The following is a 19141-nucleotide window of genomic DNA, read 5'->3' on the forward strand; positions in this document are numbered from 1 at the left end:
TTGTGTTCTCATTCACCTCCCATTTCAGCCTTTTTGGTGGTTTAACTGGAGGTAAGAATCTCATAGGTTTGTCCACCCAAGCTGGTTTCAAACTACAAGGCTCAGCTCTCAGCGTCCTGACTAGTTAGGATTATAGGTGAAAGGCATTGGTGTTAAAGTTGATACTTAACTTTTTGAGCATGGCTTGACTCATTTAATATGATTTCTAGTTCCATCCATTTTATCTCATTTTTGAATCATGTATCTTTACCCTGTTTTGCTAAGATCTCTCTTCAATGACCAGTTTCAAGGTTATTATAAAGTCTACAAAAGTATGCTAGAAATTTTAGTTGGGCAATACACTAAATTCCCTTGGTAGCTTTCTTTTTCTGAAAGTTGCTTAGAAGAAATTAATAAGACACAAGATATGGACCGATGCCTCTCATTTTAAAACAAGTGTGTCTCTATAACTCCAGAATGAAATCTGTGACCTTTTGCTGATGCTGAATTCTCTCCTCTTCAAGCTGCTGGACGAGTTTTGCGTTTTCATCTAGCGCTTGCACAAGCTGCTGGTCAGGGACGGAGCTCTGCAATAGCAGGTGGCTTTGTCTCTTCAGCTTGTTTTGCTCAATGAACATCTGCAAAAATTCATTACAAAAACATAGATCTTACGGTATTTCCACAATAAAAAATTAGAACAAAAAAAGAAAAAAAACCCATAGATCTCACTCAATCCCACTATTCCCCAAACTGTAACAGAGCCCAAGGGCAGGCTGTGGAGTTCTTACTGTGATATTATGATATTCCCAACCTTCAGTGCCTTAGCCCTGCCCCAAATGAGGTGTTTATAGAATAAACGAATCTTAGATTTCAATTTTTAATATTGTCACTATTTAACATAGTAGCTAAGGCACCAAAATTTTACCTTATGCCAGGTACTCTACTCATGGTTCTATATGCATTGCTTCAATCAAACGTGAGTTAACGAGTATCATGAATAGGTAACATTTACTAAACACTATGATAAATGCAGCGGAGATAATCTTATATTCACAATAATATCTGGTATTTGGAACCATTTTGTCAAGGGGCTACTATTACTGATAATGAAATAGGCTCAGAGTGGGTGAACAACTTTCCCAAAGATATACATATAAACAGTAAAAATCAGGATTTAAAACTAGGTCTGTCTGATTTACAAGCCAATATTCTTAGCAACCTGAATAATATCCTCTGCTATTTATTAGACTTCCTGTTTAGTTTTAAACCAATTATTTCCACTCAGTGACAAAAGTTGTTCACAGTAGAGGAATGCCGAGAAGGCTGGAAGTATGCTTGTATACACAGAGCATTTTATTAAGCAATACATACTATTCATCCAATTCTCACATTTTGACATGACCAAAATCAACATGCTTTTTTTCTTCTTTTGTGTCAGTACCAGGGTTTTAACTTAGGGCCGAACCCTCTCAATCTGCTTTCTTGCTCATAGCTGGCAATCTACCGCTTGAGCTACACCTCCAGTCTGACATTTTGCTGGTAAACTGCAGATGGGAGTCTCACAGAACTTTCTGCCCAGGCTGCCTTTGAACCACCACCCTCCAGGTCTCACTCTCTTGAGCAGTTAAGATAATAGGAGTGAGCCATGAGCACCCAGCTCCAATAACTCTCTCTATTCATTTCTTATTTCTTTTTTGTTGTTGTTGTTTACACTATACTACAGTAAACCAGCAGGTGATTCCAAGCATGAAATGTCTGGCAATCTCTGAAACATTTTCCCACTCTACAATTTCTGAACAGTAGAACTTCCCATTTTCAGATTCTTAACAGCATTGAAAAGAACAGTCTGGCATAAGATCTGTATGGAAAAACAACTTGCTGTAGAGCATATTATCAGTTTGTTCAGTAATTCTACCCATCAGGGAACAGAAAAAGTTGGTGAAACCTGAGGCAAAAAAATATTTTAACCACCTTCATGTATTAAGACGAGAGCTTGAATGATTTAGACAATCCTCAAGCTTGATCCTTTGCCAGTGTTGATTTTCAAGTCAAAAATTATGAATACAATAAAGCAAGACCCTCACATTTCTGTCCAGTACACTGTCTTAGGAAGGGGAAAATGGGCAGGAGCACTCAGTCCTTGCCTGTTTAGGGATTTATGAAAAGCCTACTCAACTGCATGTGTTCTGCAAAAAAACAAACAAAAAACTAAGCCCACTGCAAATTCACACAGGCCCATAGACAGTTTTGTTTTTGGAGGGGGGAGGGTTGGTTGTGAGGCTTGAATTCAGGGCCTGGGTTCTGTCCCTGAGCACTTTTGCTCAAGGCTAGTGCTCTATCACTTTGAGCCACAGCAATACTTCTGGTTTTCTGGTGGTTAATTAGAGATAGTCTCGTGGACTTTCCTTCCTGGGCTGGTTTTGAACCACAATCCTCAGATCTCAGCCTCTTGAGTAGTTAGAATTATAGGTGTGAGCTACCAGTGCCCAACTCCCTTGGACCATTTTGTGTGGTCCAAGAAGCCCACATTCTTCCTTTACTCCACCCTCGCTTCTGCAGGAGAGAGGTGCAGAGATGAATCCTTGGGTTTTGCTTCCTTCTTGTGAGAAAAGGGAAGTTTTCCATAAGCACTCTGGACACTTGCTCAACATCAAATTACAAATTACTTTGTCTGCATTGTTTTGGAGACAAGAGTCAAGCTATATGACATTACATCTTAGAAATATTAATCATGTGAATTTCTTTTGCAAAATCCCTTATAATAATATTACAAGGGGAAGTATATAAATATACAAATGGAAGTCTTCCTTTAAGTAAAAGTCCTAATTTAAAAGAAAAAAATATCCATTCTATTGTCTTTAGATCTCTAAACCTCAAGATATTAAAATTAAAAATAAAATTATAAAATTATATATAAAATATATAATCTAGGCCCTAGTGGCTCCTATCTATAATCCTAGCTACTGAAGAGGTTAAGATCTGAGAATCACTGTTCCAAGCCAGCTGAGGTGACAAATATGAGAGACTGTTAGTGCGAAGTAACTATCAAAAAGCCTGAAATGGAGGCAAAGGTTCAAGTAGTAGGAGCCCCCACTGTGACTGAAAAATGCTGAGCAAGAGCTAGAGACCTTGAGTTCAGGCCCCAGTGTAGGTACACACATGCATACACGCGCACACACATACACACACAAAATCTCTAAATCTGACTAAAATATAATCAATCTGAATAAAGAATAATATGCAAATATGTGAAATACCATGGTGTAACTCCTTTGTATAATTAATATACATTTCCCAATGATGAAAAAAATGAATGACAAGAAAAATAGGTGCTGTGTGGTAAGGGTTACCAACAGGAAGGGGGGGGGGTGGCAATACAAAGGATGAATGAGGGAATGCTGTCCAAGTGTCTTATTTGCATATATGTAAATAGAACAATGAATCCTGGGGGAGCAGTAGAGGTGGTGAGTTTAATGGAGTATCTCATATGCGTGGAAGAAGTATTACATGAACCCCCATCCCACTAACAGATGCTAATAAAAAATATTTTTTAAAAAAAGTCTAAATAACTACTCTTCTAAAAAAAAAAAAATCTCAAGAAAATTTATTCACCAAACATGAAGGAACTTGGCTTTGAGTTCATGAGGTACAGATAGGAAGTGGGTCTCTAATCAGGCAACGATACCCGCAGGCATCAGAATTTCTGAGAAATTTCACAAATCTTTGCGAAGAGTGGAGAAGAAAGATCTTAGGTTGCTAATGTATAATTCACTGTTTACAAAATAACACTCCACTATTATCTGACTTATACAGAAGGGGAAAAAACATTTGCATAATAGTTTTATAGATTACTGGGAATACATATTAAAGCATCTATATCTTTAAAAAGAAACACTATACTGAGTAGCAAGATAAATACATTAAAAAGTATAAGAACATTAAAAATTGGGAGTATGTTAGGGAAGTTTTAAAAACAATATAGTTCTGAAGACAATTTAATTTTTTTCTTGTGGAAGATTCGGTTCTTTGTTCTATTTTAAATGAGTATATTAGTAGAAGTGGAAAAACTTTCAATTGTTTCTTAACATACTTGAGAACCGGTTATATTTTTTTTCCAAATGTATGTGTTTATATACATACATATGTATATATGCATATATATGTATTCCTTTTGCAATTAAAAAATGTTAAGTACAGTGGCTTAAACCTGTAATTCTATTCCAATTAACCAGCAAAATGTTGGGCTGGAGGTATGGCTCCAGTGGTTAAGAGTGCTAGCCATGAACAAAGTGAGTGCACTATGTTGCAAATCTGAGAATCTGCAATCTACGGGAAAGGGGAAACATACTTGTTCCAATTGAGTGCTATTATTTTAAAAAGCTTTCTTTTCATTATTTTGTAGACCAAAGCTAGACACTGTAAAAGTATCAGGCACCACTGTAAGTATCTACACTAGCGGTAACATAAGCCTTCCCGCCTCAGCCACGGACCTACCTCCTGCCTCCTGCGCTGGGTCGGCCTGATGGCCGTCTCACTGTCACCACCCATCCCCAAGGCTTAACACACTACCAGGTGAATGGCCGAGGAAATCACTCCATTTCTGACCCTCTTCCTGGAATCTTGCTTCTCCCATCTGTCTTCTCAGCTATAGCACGGCCTTCAAGATTTTCTTCGAGCTGTTTTGTAGTCTAACGTCGTTGAAATAACAGCATATGGGAGATTGCAAATGTCTTGAGATAACACCCTGGCATTCGGGTCAAGCTTAGCGGATCTGTTTAATTTTGCAATGGAGGGGCCTTTGCTTTATATCCCTACCCTTCTGTTTACCAGACCTCGCTCTCCTGGCACTGTGCATGCAGTCACATTGTTTATATTGCTGCCGCTCCCAACAGAGTGCTTGACACACTTGGATTCTTTTTTCTTTCTTACAAGTAAAATGAGAACAGCATTCACTCACTTCTCATTAAACTCCCTTGAATAAAATGGGTCATGATATTTCAAATCAGATGCACTTGGACTAAACCTTCTGGAGAGTTCACTGCTAGCATAGCGAACACTGCTAGCACACTCAAGCACAGAAAGGCTCCCCCCGCCCTTCCACAAAACCATAATCTGATTGTCAATGTCATTTCTATTACACCCATATCTTCTTTCTGTGTCTTGGATACTTTTCCCTATGACTACCTACGTACTCCACATTTCCTTAGCTAGTTCCTGCAACCCATATGAGGGACCGATTCAAAGTATTTATGCAGGGTGGAGCTCCCATTGCAGGGCAGCTCCAAGCCACAGAATACCCAACTGCACACACCAACAAGGTCAGGTGTAAGTAGAGGAGCTCAAGGCTTATCTAGAGCAGCAGAGGGAAATGGTTACATGGATGAAAGGCTGACACAATGGCTGTACAACATGGCAGTGTTCCACAAGCAGTGGAAGAAGCAGTTCGAATGGGAACAGCAGACAATGGCTGATCCACCTCACTGTGATCTGAGATGACACATGGAGATGTGGTCTGATTCTCAAAGTTATCTGTAACCCAGAGATGTCTTGTCTTCCAGCTGACTTTCACCACAACTTATGGCTATCTCTAAAGGCAATTCCTTTTCCATACAGAGTATTTGATCATTTATGAAATGTTTTAATTGCTCCATTTTGATTCCAAAATCAACTCTGTTCAATCTGTAGCAGCACCCATATTACAGTGACAAGTCCCAAGAGGTTAAAGCCAGCTTTTGGGGGGAGAGGGGAGATGGTCACAGAACCAACATCCAACATGACCAAAATTCCAAACCCAGCACAGCTGCCTCCCGCATTCAGGTGGTTCTTCATTAAAGTGGTAAATTATCAAGCAGCTTCAAAAGGTGGGTTTTTAATTTTTTTAACTGACATAATAATCATGCACATTTATGATGTACACCATGATAATTTGATTCATGTATATAACGTATAGTGATCAAATCAGGATAAGTACATTTCCATCTCCTTCAACATTTACTATTTGGGTTACCTTCAAAATTCCTATCTTAGCCCGGCACCAGTGGCTCACACCTGTAATCCTAGCTACTCAGGAGGTTGAGATCTGAGGATCATGGTTCAAAGCCAGCCTGGGCAGGAAAGTCCATGAGACTCTTATCTCCAATAAATCACTAAAAACCGGAAGTGGCAGTATGGCTCAGTGGTAAGAGTGCTAGCCTTGAGCTGAAGAGCTGAGAGACAGCACCCAGCCCAGAGTTCAAGCCCCACAACTGACAAAATAAAAAGCCTATCTCTGAGTTCTTTACAAAACATACAGTAATTACTCTTACTCTGCTGTAGGACACAAGAGCTCTATTCCTCCTATCTGACAATGTACCTTTTCCCCCCATGTTACCTGCAGAGCCTCTTAAAAAAAAAGAGAGATGAGGTATTTACAACACACCCACCTCTTGTGCAAATGACTCGGCTTTCTTCCGAAGGTCTTTCTCCAGTTCCAGATTCACCTGCATCTCCTCATACTCTTCCACAGCTAACATGGACACTTCAATACAAGAGGGAAAAACAAGAGGCAGTATGCAGCACAGATGATCAGAACGAGTAGAAAACAGTCTGGAAGGAAGCCCACACAGCCCAGCAGGCTACTTACCTCCTTCAATCCTACTTGGAGTATAAGTTGATAAAAAGCTATCTGGAAGACATGTTGGCAATGTCAATCAAAAACCAAAAGCTAGCCAGGTTCCTGCAATCCTAACTACTCAGAAGACTGAGCTCTGAGGATTGTGGTCCAAAGACATCCCAGGTAGTAGTGAGATTTATCTCCAATGAATCATCAAAAAGTGAAAGTGTAGCTGTGGTATAAGTGGTAGAGTACTAGCCTTTGGGGGTGGGGGGACTAAGGGACAGTGCCTAGGCCCTGAGTTCAAGCCCTAGTACTAGCAAGATTAAAATAAACAAACACTATTTATACTATTTGACTCAACAATTCCACTTCCAGAAATCCCTCTCCTAAAAGGTGCTTATATCTGTAATCCTATCTACTTAGGGTAGAGATTGGGAGAATCACAGTTCAAGACCAGCCCTGGCCAAAAGGTTACAAGACCTCTTTCTTACCCACAGTTGAGTGTGAAGACATGTACCAGAGACTTGGGAGGCTGAGATCAGGATTGTTGTTCCATAGTGGTCCAAGCAAAAAAAAAAAAAATCTTGCAAGACCTATCACAACCAACAGCTGGGTGTGGTGAAACCCACCTATCATCCTAGGTATGGTAGCAAAGGTAAATAGGAAGATTGGGGTCCAGGCTGGCCATGGGAAAAATGTGAGACCCTATCTCAAAAACAACCAGAACCCAAAGGGCTGGAAGTGTGGCTAAAAGCAGGAGAGTATCTGCCTTGCAGTGTAAAGCTGTGAATTTAAAACTCAGTACTGCCCCCTCCACACACAAAAAAATCCTAAGCACACACAGAGATTTGTTTGCAAAAATGTTCATATCATCACCAAAAACACTGGAATCTCCTAATATCCAAGCATCAATTAAACTGTACTACAAAAAAAATGACTCTTTCATCAAAATTGTATTGTAATGAACACAGGAATGGAAAGGAAAGACACTTGTGATGTATTTTAAGTAGTAAATAATTAGTGCAAAATGAATTCATTTTTGTTTTTAAAGTCACAGATGAGAGACCTCAAAAGCATTTCACAGGGGAGGAGGCACAGGAAAGACATGAGGAAAGATTTTCATCTGTGTTAGAACTTGTGAAATGCAAAGTAAACAAAGCCCCTTATACATGAAGGAAGGAATTGGTAAACATGAAAACATTGGTAGAATGTGGCTTTTATGAAGTGGGAAGAGGACACAAAAGAATTATAAGTATAAAAGTATAAAAGGAGTATAAACTAGCAGATTTACTTATAATTGAAACTGAAGGTAAGACTTGACATTTGGCACCCACTGTGGAAAAACTCTTAGACATATGTTCCAGAAAAAAAATGTGGAAGACTTTTCATAACAGCATGACTCAGAATGGCAAAAAGCAAATAAATAAATAACTGGAGACATTATCTGACAATAAGACACTGGAATTTTGGTATAGTTAGCTCATGAAATACTATGCACTAGTAAAAATAAACATGTCCCAGCTACGTCCTTCAACACGGATGAATCTCACGAACACCAACAGTAACACAGGTCATATGCAAAACCACTGCACTTCCATCAAGTGAAAAGCATGCTTCATTAATGTGCTAAGGATACATGTATGTTTGGGAAAACTACAAATAAGAGAAAGGAAATGATAAAAGCTTCAAGGATGGAGTATGAGGATAAAGAGACATTCAGGGGCTTCTATATTGGAAGAAAGATACAGATTTCATTTGCTGGTATTCTTTTTCTTCCATATACATTAGAAGATATATAACAAACATATATATATGTATATACATATACACACACACACACACACACACACACGTGTGTGTGTGTGTGTGTGTGTGTGTGTGTGTGTGTGTGTGTGTGTGCATACATGTGCACCAGCCCTGTGGCTTGAATGCAGGACCTGGGCTGTATCTCTCAGTTTATTTATTGCTCAAGCAGAGCTCTGCCACAATTCCACTTCCAACTTTTTGGTGATTAATTGAAGATAAGTGTCACAGACTTTCTTGCCTAGGCTGGTTTCGAACCATAATCCTTAGATCTCAGCCTCCTGAATAGCAACGATAATAGATATGAGCCACAGGTACCCAGCTTATACCGGTTTGGGTTTTTTTGATTAGAAGAATATACACTGTATATCTATCTATCCATCAAATGTATTTACCTTTAGATTACAAAGGTTAAATTTTTTTCTTTTCCTCTATGAATTTAAATTTTCCAACAAAAACTGCATTATCCAATAGAAAGAATATATACATATATATACCCATACCCACACATATATCTACATACATGTGCATATATGTATGTATGTGCATAGACAGGCACACAAATAGAAAGAAAAATTGATTTGTGTGTGTGTGTGTCAGTCATGGGGCTTGAACTCTGGGCCTGGGCGCTGTCCCTGAGCTCAAGGCTAGCACTCTACCACTTGAGTCACGGAGCCACTTCTGGTTTTCTGGTGGTTAACTGGAGATAAGTCTCACAGACTTTCCTGCCTGGGTTGGCTTTGAACCACAATCCTCAGATCTCAGCCTCCTGAGTAGCTAGCATTACAGGCATGAGCCAACAGGACCCGGTTGAAGACCTGATCATTTTTAATAGCCTTAGCTTCATTCAGGCCCACATTATGGAGCTTTGCATTGAAGCATTACTGGAGGACATCAGCCTTCAACATGAAGGTCCTGTCAATCAAAGCAACTTGTGATTTTTTTTGCTACATTTGACATTTGGTGGCCCGCCCTGGTAAGAAATGGTATAGATAGGCAGGAGGGAGCTGTGGTACCCATAGGGATTCCGAAGGTACAGCCTCTGACTGCTTCTGGCCTGGCCTCCCCTCAATCTTGAGCCGAGTCACAGCAATAACATCTCTCCAAGGCCCCCTTAATGGCTGCTTTCACTCACTGTTCTGCTGCGCACTTCAAGCCTAACTGACTAAGGACAGGTTTGGTGCTTAATGACATAGAATTTCAAACTCTGCACTCTGTAAATCTACTGCCTCCTCAGACGGAAGGCGAGGAGTCTTACTCAGGTAAAGTCATGTAAGTGGTAGGTTGGGATGTGAATTATAGGGCCCTGAGAGCTAAATGATTTTCAAACCTATTTAAAAAAAGAAATTTCGCAAAGAAAACAATGAAGACTCTGACTGTCTGAAGCCCTGGGCTAGATAATTGACGTTCTTTCCTATGTCCAGAACACTGTAATAAAAAGAGAATTGTCACATGACCAGGTCCCGCTGACTTGGATTTTGTAGACATGAAGTTGGTCCTATAGTGTATTTATTTGTTCACACACATCCTCTCTCCCTAGAGGAGGGCTCCCTGCAGGCAAGGGCCATATGACTGACCCCCACAGCCCCCTGTTCTAGCCCACCGCAGCAGGACAGCAAATCCTCCTATCTGTAAAGAAGGTAGGACCTGAAGAAACACCACAACCTAACCCACTTTCCACTCTCAATTACAGCGCCTTTCAGTACAAAGACTCAGGCAAGGAATGACACAAAGGTAGTGCACTACCATGAAAGACAATGTTGAAAGCCCTGTGGGTCATAAAGGATATCCTGTTAGTATCAGAGCTTCAGACCTAATTACATCGAGTGGCCAAGGGGAAAAGGGAAACCGGGCAACACATGTATTCTCTGCTATGCTTTGGAAGTAGTTTATTCTCCAAGGTTATGTGCTGAATATTTGGTTCCTGGTGGGGGGACCAAGAGGTGATGGGGCCTTTAAGAGGGGAGTGTACTGCAGGGTGATCAGGTAAATGGAGGTGCCGTCAGCAGCCCCAGAAGGGATTACCCATGGAGTGAGTGAGTTCTCACCAGAGGGGCTTGTTATTAAAAGTGTAAGACTGCCCCCCTCCCCCCAAAGGCAATGACCTCCTGTCTTTCTAGCACACCCACACAGCCAGAGTGGTGACGCCATCCACCACGGTGTGACCTCAACAAGGAAGGCCTCACCACAGCCAGAGACTGATGGCCTGCTCTTGAATCTCTGAACCTTTTCTTCTCTATCAAGCAGCTAGCCTCTGGTATTTTATAATAGCAACAGAAAATGGACTAATACAGTCCCCTCCCTTAGAACGACTTTTGCAGAACTGCACTTTGGCATCATTCCCCATCTTACACAGGAGGAGACTTGATGCTGGGTTTGACAAGGATCATGGGTCACAGTTGACAAAGTCATACAGTTCCCTCTGCAAGCAGACATCATGAATACTTCCATCTTTCAATGAGGCCAGGTCTGACTTTCCCCATGACTATCAAATTTTGCCCTGGGTTTATTCTGACTGCAGATAGCTGAGAAATAGATTTCAGGTACACAAACAAGAACTGTACAAGAGCTCAAGCTCAGAGCAAGTATACGTTGCATGTCCAACTCTTCTCGCCCTTTCCCATAGACCGCTTTCCATCCAAACACCCTCTTCATTTAAAATGTAATCATGGCCGGGCGCTGGTGGCTCACGCCTGTAATCCTAGCTACTCAGGAGGCTGAGATCTGAGGATTGCGGTTCAAAGCCAGCCCGGGCAGGAAAGACCGTGAGACTCCTATCTCCAATAAACCACTAGAAAACCGGAAGTGGCGCTGTAGCTCAAGTGGTAGAGCGCTTGCCTTGAGCTGAAGAGCTAAGGGACAGCGCCCAGGCCCAGAGTTCAAGCCCCATGACCGACAAAAAAAAAAAAAAAAAATAAAATAAAATGTAATCATGTCGCATGTACTTCTGTAGATGTCCTAATCAATTCTGGATTGACTAAATAACCTAGATTTCCTAACTCACTAAAGAACCTGTCAAATAGGTTGACACTGTAGGAACAGCAAAAATGCCCACGGTCCCAAATACACATAGAACAGAGGAAGTGTTTTTCTATTTGAAGTTTCAAAATGAGTGGACTCTAAGTCCTTCAAGGAAACTGCATTTAAATGTCTCCAATGACAAAAATAATAGGAATGAGAAGAATTCACTGCTGGGGAGACTCAAGCGAGGAGAGGAGAATCTGGTTATGAAGATCTGTAGAGCACCGTGTAAAATGACACCATATACAAATACAGAAAACACATCACGTACATGCTCGAGAACAAAAACCAGGAAGACATACGTACCTCTGTTGCATTTTTCTAAGACTTTTCTCTGCTCAAGAACTTCTGAATTTAAAGCAGCCTTCTCTTGTTTAACTTTATTTACCTAGAAATGCAAGATGTGGAAGAGAGAGAACATCCAAAATGGTGAAACAGGACAGATGGCAATGTGCGACGCTCAAAAGGCTGTCTAGTTTGCCAGCCACGTGACATGACAATGTAAACAGGAGGCACTGCCTCAAAGGAAGCAGTGGTCGCTTGGCTGTTCTCTAGATGGCAGGGTAGCTGCTTATGTTGGGATGTGTGGTGAATACTGATCATGCTCCCATATTCTGGATGGATGGCATTTGTCCCTCATCAGGACAGTACTCACACTCTAGACATTCAGTGTCTATTTTTAATGCTAGAGATCATCCCAAAAGTATCAAATCAGGCTGGGAAGGTGGCTCAATGGTAGAGTGCTTTGCTTTGCATGCATGAGGCCCTGGGTTTGATTCCTCAGCACCATGTAAACAGAAAAAGCCGGAAGTAGCGCTATGGCTCAAGTGGCAGAAACTAGTCTTGAGCTGAAGAGCTCAGGGACAGCACCCAGGCCCGGAGTTCAAGCCCCACGACCAACTAAAGAAAAAAAGAAAGGGGGGAAGGGGTTGGAGGGGTGGGGGGGAGATGGGAAGGAAGGCAAGGGGAAACGAAGGAGGAGGCAACAGTGCTTGATAAGAAATGTACTCATGGGCTGGGAAGGTGGCTCAGGGGTAGAGCGCTTGCCTTGCATGCATGAGGCCCTGGGTTCGATTCCTCAGCACCACATAAGCAAAAAGAAAAAAAGCCGGAAGTGGCGCTGTGGCTCAAGTGGTAGAGCGCTAGCCTTGAGCTGAAGAGCTGAGGGACAGCACCCAGGCCCAGAGTTCAGGCCCACAATAGGACCCCCCCCCCCAAAAAAAAGAAATGTACTCATTGCCTTGCCCATGTAATTATAACCCCTCTGTATGGTATTTTCACAATAAAAAGAAAAAGAAAAAGAAAGAGGGGGGAGGATTGGGAGGGAGGAGAAGGAAGGAAGGAAGGAAGGGAGGAAGGAAGGAAGGAAGGAAGGAAGGGAAGAAGGAAGGAAGGAAGGAAGAAAGGAAGGAAGGAAGGAACTAAGATAATGAATTGGCCAGGGGTTCTGAATCCTTCCTCACCTCTAGGCTGTGAACTGGTTTTGCTTGGGATTTAAATTAGGAAGTGGCATACACTGTTCACTAAGAAACTCCCTTTCCAAGATGGCTACCTCCCTCTTTCCTATAAGAACAAGGTTTTGGCAAAACAAAGGGAAAGCAGCAGGGGCTGGGAGGCTGGTGGCACTGCTTCTCAACCTTCTCATGTGGCACCTTCAGGGAAGATGGGCATGCAGGTGGGAATGAAGGATGCAGCTACTCAAGTGACAAGACCAGTGCCTGGCACCCTTGCAGGCCACAGAAGGGAGCTATACAAGGGCTGGGAAACTCTGGGCTATAGACTCTGAGAACAAGGAGGCAAAGTGAATGGAGATTATGAAGGCAGGTACAAATAAAAGGTAATCGTGTGGCCCTTTTCTCAATGACAATTCAGGAGGAAAACAAAAGGTTCTTCAAATCCTCACTGAACACACTCTTCCTTGTACCATCTATAGCTGTGCAGGAAGTGTGCAGAGAGTCAGCCTTCCCCTCTGCACCAGCAGCCAGTGGAGAAGTAAAATGCTTCCTTCTTCACCAAAAGCAGTAGTAGTAGGGAACAAGAAGCAGCCAGTGCTATTTAATGTCCTAATTTATTAACCTGCAGAGTGGGTCCCTGTTGTTCATGATCCTATTTTCTGTACCTTTTTATTAGTCTGAACTAGGAGAGAGGAGAGGAGATGAAAACTGGTAGATGGCTTTCCCAGCAGAAATCAGATTCCAACAGCAAATGTTTAACTCGGCTAGTCAGTTTTCAATCCAGCTTTTAGTTTAAAAGTTGAAAGGTTTTAGCCTTTCGGCCTGAGATACATACTTCATCCATTACTTCTACAAGTTTGCTCTTGAGATTTTCCAGCTCAATAGCTAGCTTCTTCTTTTCTTCCTGAACAGATACAATTTCATCTCGAAGTTCTGCATTTTTTAAAAGGGAAAAAAAGTAGAAATGACACTTATTTTTCAAAGAAGAAACCAATCTGGACAAGACAAGTCAAAAAGTCAGTTCATATGCAGTTTAAAGACAAGGTTATTTAACAGTTAGGAAGAAGATGAAGAATCAAAGGCTCATAGGACTTTTGGAGTCATTAGTGATCATTTTATTTCAGACAATTTCCTTATGTTAAAATAGACCAGACCAAGTTTTCTTTACAACCTAGCTAACCACGTTCTAAAAAACTATCTGACATTTTGGAAGTAAAAATGTTAAGCTTCCAGCAAAAACAAATTAAGGCATTGTACTGATTCTTTTTTTCATTTCATAATGACCATGAGCTCTTGCCACAATACAATATAAACAAACAATTGGGCAGTTAATAACTTGGAGATTTTGAGTTGAAGGAAAAGAGCCTGACTCACTGCCAATTTATAGCCCTTAAACATTATTTGAACTGACTTGCAAATATAAAGAAGAGTTAATGCTAGTAATTTTCCCTCCAGAAATGTGAGTATTTTGTTTCTTAATTTGTTTCTATTTTTTTAGTATTGAAATTTAATTTAAAAAAAGTGTTAGGAGAATGAAAGTATTAGCGACCCTCAGTCAAAAGCTCCTGGCATTAGGTTAAAGCTACTTTTGCCACTGAAATGTTTAAAAAATATCCAGATTAACACAGACAACTTAAGTTTATACCTAGGACTAGGGTTTTGTCACTTCATTTTTAATGGCTTTTAATTTCCTACCTTTCTCCAAGGGCAGTAAGAAAACCTGCTATGTGGCTATTTATAAACTGAATTAAATTTTTTACATGAGCCCAGCTTGAAGAAGTTTTGAAATTCAGTTCTAAATCACTTTCTCCACTGGCTGGCTCATTCCAAAAGGAAGAACATGAGACCCCATTGTTCAAGATCGAACAATGAACAAGAAAATACTTGAATACCAGAACAAATTCTATTTTGTCTTAGCTTAAGGGACTGAAGAATCAAGTAAAATCACTTCCATCTGAAGTCTTATCTTCCAAGAAAGAAACACTGCTCTTGGATGTGTTCTAAGTTAAACAATCCAATAATTATTTAACAAGAACTGATTTTCTTTCAACATAAGCCAAGTGTCTATATGTGTAGAAATAAAATCTGTGTACAATTAATAAAGATGGAACATGTAATCTTTTCTTAGAGCAACCATGTGGTGCTTGTCTACTACTGAATATTGCTTTTAGCTCATTAACTGAATGAGAGTTGTCTTGGAAGGAAGAGACCAAAACAACATAAAAGGCATATTGAGGCTGGGCACCAATGGCTCACGCCTGTAATCCTACCTCTCAGGAGGCTACGATCTGAGGATCATGGTTCAAAGCCAGCCAGGGCAAGAAAGTACATGAGACTTTTTTTTTTTTGTGGTCAGTTGTGGTACCTGAACTCTAGGCCTGGGTGCTGTCCCGCAGGTCTTCAGCTCAAGGCTAGTGCTCTACCACTTGAGCTAGAGACAGCGCCCAGGCCCAGAGTTAAGACCCCCCCCCAAAAAAAAGAAAGGCATATTGGTTACATATCCATGAACATGTGCGCATATTGTTCAGGAGCTGTCTTATGCATGCTGAGTTTGATGTATATCACTGAACTACACTTTGAGCTATAGAGACATTTGTGTGCATGTGTGCATGCGTGCGCACGCGTGCACAGCCTGAACTCAAGACCTCAGGCTACCAAGTTCTCAGTGAGCTTTCTTGCCCAAGGCTGGTATTCTATCACTTTAGCCACACCTCCATTGATGGCTTTCTGTTAGTTAACTGAAGTTTTCTAGCCAGGCTGCCTTCAAATCATGGTCTTCAGATCAGTCTCTTGAATAGCTAGGATTACACGTGTCAACCAACAATGTCCAGATCAACTATGTGACTTTAGTTTTTTTTTTTTTTCCCCTTTGGTCATGGGGCCTGAACTCAAGGCCTGAGCACTCACTGTCCAGAACATTTCTGCTCAAGGCTAGAGCTCTCTCACTTTGAGTCAGATGATCACGTCCAGTTTTTTGGTGGTTAATTGGACTTAAGAGTCCCAGGGACTTTCCTGCCCTGGGCTGACTTCAAACTGCAATCCTCAGATCTCAGCCTCTAGAGTAGCCAAGATTACAAGCATGATCTACCAGCACCTGGCTTTACTATGTGTACTTTATTTATTTTTGCTGGTCATGTGGTCTGAACTCTGGGTCTGGGCACTGTCCCTCAGTTCTTCAGCTCAAGGCTAGCACTCTACCAATTGAGCCACAGTGCCACTTCTGGCTTTTTCTGTTTATGTGGTGCTGAGGAATTGAACCCAGGGCCTCATACATACAAGGCAAGCACTCTACCACTGAGCCACCTTCCCAGCCCTACTACATGTATTTTTATCCATAGTTTCTTTCACATAATAAAAATAGGTTGGCACATGGTTTACTCTTAAAGATGTGGTAAATGACTACTTCTATCCAGACAACACCTTCAGAAGTACCTAATTCCAAACAAGAAAGCAACTCACAAATGTTATACGCTGTCATGATTCTTAGTTAGGACCCCCCCCTCCCCCCCCCTCACACATACACATCCCAGGCCAATCAAGTAAATCAGAATTGTGGGACAGTAAGAGCCAGACACTATAGTGTTTAAAGTTCTCATGTACAGTCGAAGCAAGAAGTATTATGGTAATGGGCCTCAAGAAAGTTCTCAGGAGTGAAGTATAGAATCTCACCTTTGATTTGCTTCTGACACTGGACTGAGACACACATCTCAGCTGCACCTTCTGTGTCGGTGGCTGAATCCTCCTCGTCGATATTTATCTCCTCTGTTATTACGTCTGGTCCCAGCTTGGCCATGTATAACATGCTGATTCTTTTTAGTGTCTTATTTTCTTTATTTAGCTAAGACAAAATACAAAAACGGTTATTTTAACAGCAGTCAAATGAGGTTCTTGGATTTTTAAACAATAGACGAATTAAGTGTATTTTTGTCTTATGTCTTCATCAACATTCACAGCAGGGCATAACAATTAGAACTCATTAAACAGGGCATTATGCATGCATTTTAATATTAAATTTATTACTTTAAGTAAAACCTGACACCTGGATTACAGCCAGCGTAAGTGGAGATGCTAAGCAAGCATAACCAATAAGAAATATAAGGAATTCAGATGAAATACTAATATTTCTATCATAATTGTCTTTATAAACATGCTTTATGTCATGCGAATCTGACAGAGTGCTATCTCTTTGAGGGCATTACAATTCTTCTTCATTGTTTACCTGTTTTTTGTGGAGTCCCCTTCCCCCCAACTACTTTCCACACAAACATACACACATACACACAAACAAAATGTTCTTCATCCTATTGGCTGTAGCCAATCCAGGGATTAGACACATGACCCAAGCTTGGCCAATTAGCTCTTTCCTGTAAAAGTCTGAAGGCTAGAAGACAGAAATGAATTGCTCTATGTCTGGCTATTGAGTGGTACTGATGACCATATTCCACTACAGAGTTAAGACGAGAAAGTAGTCTCAGTCAATCCACAAATAGAGCTGATGTTCAAAGAGGCAGGGAAAACTAATAGAGAAAGGATCTCCCTCAGGGTCTCAGTCTTTGTCTCCAGCCCATTCCCAAATCGCTCCTGGCTTATAGATCCAATAGGAATCTCCAATACACTGTCTATTCTTTCATTTCTCCTTTTCTTTGCCTAAGCTAGTCCAAGATAGATTTCTGCTATCTGTTCAGAGCCCTTCAAAAAGACTTCTAATGCAGCAGCAAAAAGGAATCTTAATTTGTAAATGTATTTGTTATTCCCTGGCAAAGAAATGAGTAGGTTTTTAACTTTAGTTACTCAACTATTCATCACTGTCTTTAGCTAATATGCTTCTGTGCACAAATATGTAATATAAAGCACATACAAAGATTAAACTTGGCCCAATAGCCACAAAAGAAAAATAGATGTTTTTTAAAATGCTTTCTCTTCCCAAGACTGGAAAACAAAAGGTTTTCTCTTATTTATACATATCGAAGTAACTAATCAACTATTTTCTCTAATGTAGAGTAGGATCTGGGCTGTAGAAACACAAACATAGTTTCTTGCTAAAGCCACTGGCCAGGCCACCAAGACAGGTGCTAAATTTAAGAATACCAGAAAGAGGACTGGGAAGGTGGCTCAGTGGTAGAGTGCTTGCCTTGCATGCATGAGGCCCTGGGTTCGATTCCTCAGCACCACATAAGCAGAAAAAGCCAGAAGTGGCGCTGTGGCTCAAGTGGTAGAGCGCTAGCCTTGAGCTGAAGAGCTGAGGGGCAGTGCCCAAGCCCAGAGCTCAGGCCCCATGACTGGCAAAAAAAAAAAAAAAAAGAATACTAGAAAGAGGTGAACATAATTCAATGGGAAGCTAGCTACTCTTTCTGCATTTAAACCTTATACCAGAGCTAAGTTCAATATGGTAATTTGGCCCTGCATTTGCGATCATCATAATTCAAGCCTCTGGGTGTCTCACTGCTTATTTCAATCTGGGAGATGTGGCCCATATCTCAATAAAAAGTGGGGCCTAAACGTACCCCAAGTGGCACATTATAGAGCCCAAATGGTTTCCCTAAATCTCTAGGAAATTAAGAACAAGGTTTCAGAAATGGCCATGAACCCTTGCACACCGGTGCTTTCTGGGAGGACTGGAAAGCACTGCTCAGGAAATCAACACAGCCTTTATCCTCTGTCCTCATTCTCTAGCCCCAGCTTTTGTCTCCCTACTTTAGACTAGAGGATCTAGGCTAAGAGATGAGGCCTTGTGGGTTCAAATCTCTCTTCCTCAGGATGCAACGTTCAGGCAAATGTCGTGGGTACTTTGAACCATGAACACTACAGCACAGCCTCCACAAATGAAAGCCTTCTTGCAATTCCCAAGCTGTGCCATCTTTCTGAATGTTTATAGAAAGGACCACTTTAAGAAAAAAAGGGGGAAAAGTCAAGGCAGTTTGTAATTCTCCCTCCTAATATTTAAACTAAAGGTTTCCAATGCTGCATTTCAGAAGCTATGGAAAGCTTTTAAGGTCCCAGTGCTTAAACCCTGAACCAAACATCTCCTTCCTGGAACCCCTGTACAGGACTCTCCCAGAGCTTCCCAGGAGAGTCTGATGAACATCAACACTAAGAAGCACTGGTGCACAGTCACGTAACATTCTGTATACAACCTACCTCAGTAACCAACTCTCTCTCTGTCTCTAGAACCAACCTAATCTTACTGTGTCTGTTTTCCCATCAGCAAGTTAAGGTTCATGTGAGTTAGCCTTAGACTCTCTGAGCATAGGCTCTCTCCACAGACATGAAGATCAAGTAAGCTATTGCA

The 19141-nt window shown here is 41.1% G+C and overlaps 1 protein-coding gene and 1 long non-coding RNA gene across 4 annotated transcripts in view; one reads left to right on the plus strand and one right to left on the minus strand.

The window, feature by feature from the left end:
- The window catches only part of LOC138803907 (uncharacterized), a 34211-nt gene extending 29705 nt beyond the window's left edge, over positions 1–4506 (plus strand). Inside the window, exon 4 of the long non-coding RNA XR_011365085.1 lies at positions 4382–4506. This is a non-coding gene — a long non-coding RNA (uncharacterized lncRNA). The remainder of the gene's footprint in view (positions 1–4381) is intronic.
- The window catches only part of Shtn1 (shootin 1), a 99706-nt gene that overhangs the window by 46027 nt on the left and 34538 nt on the right, over positions 1–19141 (minus strand). For all 3 annotated transcript variants that reach the window (XM_069988103.1, XM_069988106.1, XM_069988105.1), the window contains exons 5-9: positions 16522–16690; positions 13688–13785; positions 11705–11786; positions 6402–6496; positions 471–617 (exon numbers count right to left, since the gene is read on the minus strand). In XM_069988103.1, the coding sequence (XP_069844204.1) occupies positions 471–617; positions 6402–6496; positions 11705–11786; positions 13688–13785; positions 16522–16690 (591 nt within the window). The remainder of the gene's footprint in view (positions 1–470; positions 618–6401; positions 6497–11704; positions 11787–13687; positions 13786–16521; positions 16691–19141) is intronic.

This window comes from Dipodomys merriami, unplaced genomic scaffold (genome assembly GCF_024711535.1).
Source record: "Dipodomys merriami isolate MVZ:Mamm:240054 unplaced genomic scaffold, mDipMer1.0.p SCAF_35, whole genome shotgun sequence".
NCBI classification, from domain to species: domain Eukaryota; kingdom Metazoa; phylum Chordata; class Mammalia; order Rodentia; family Heteromyidae; genus Dipodomys; species Dipodomys merriami.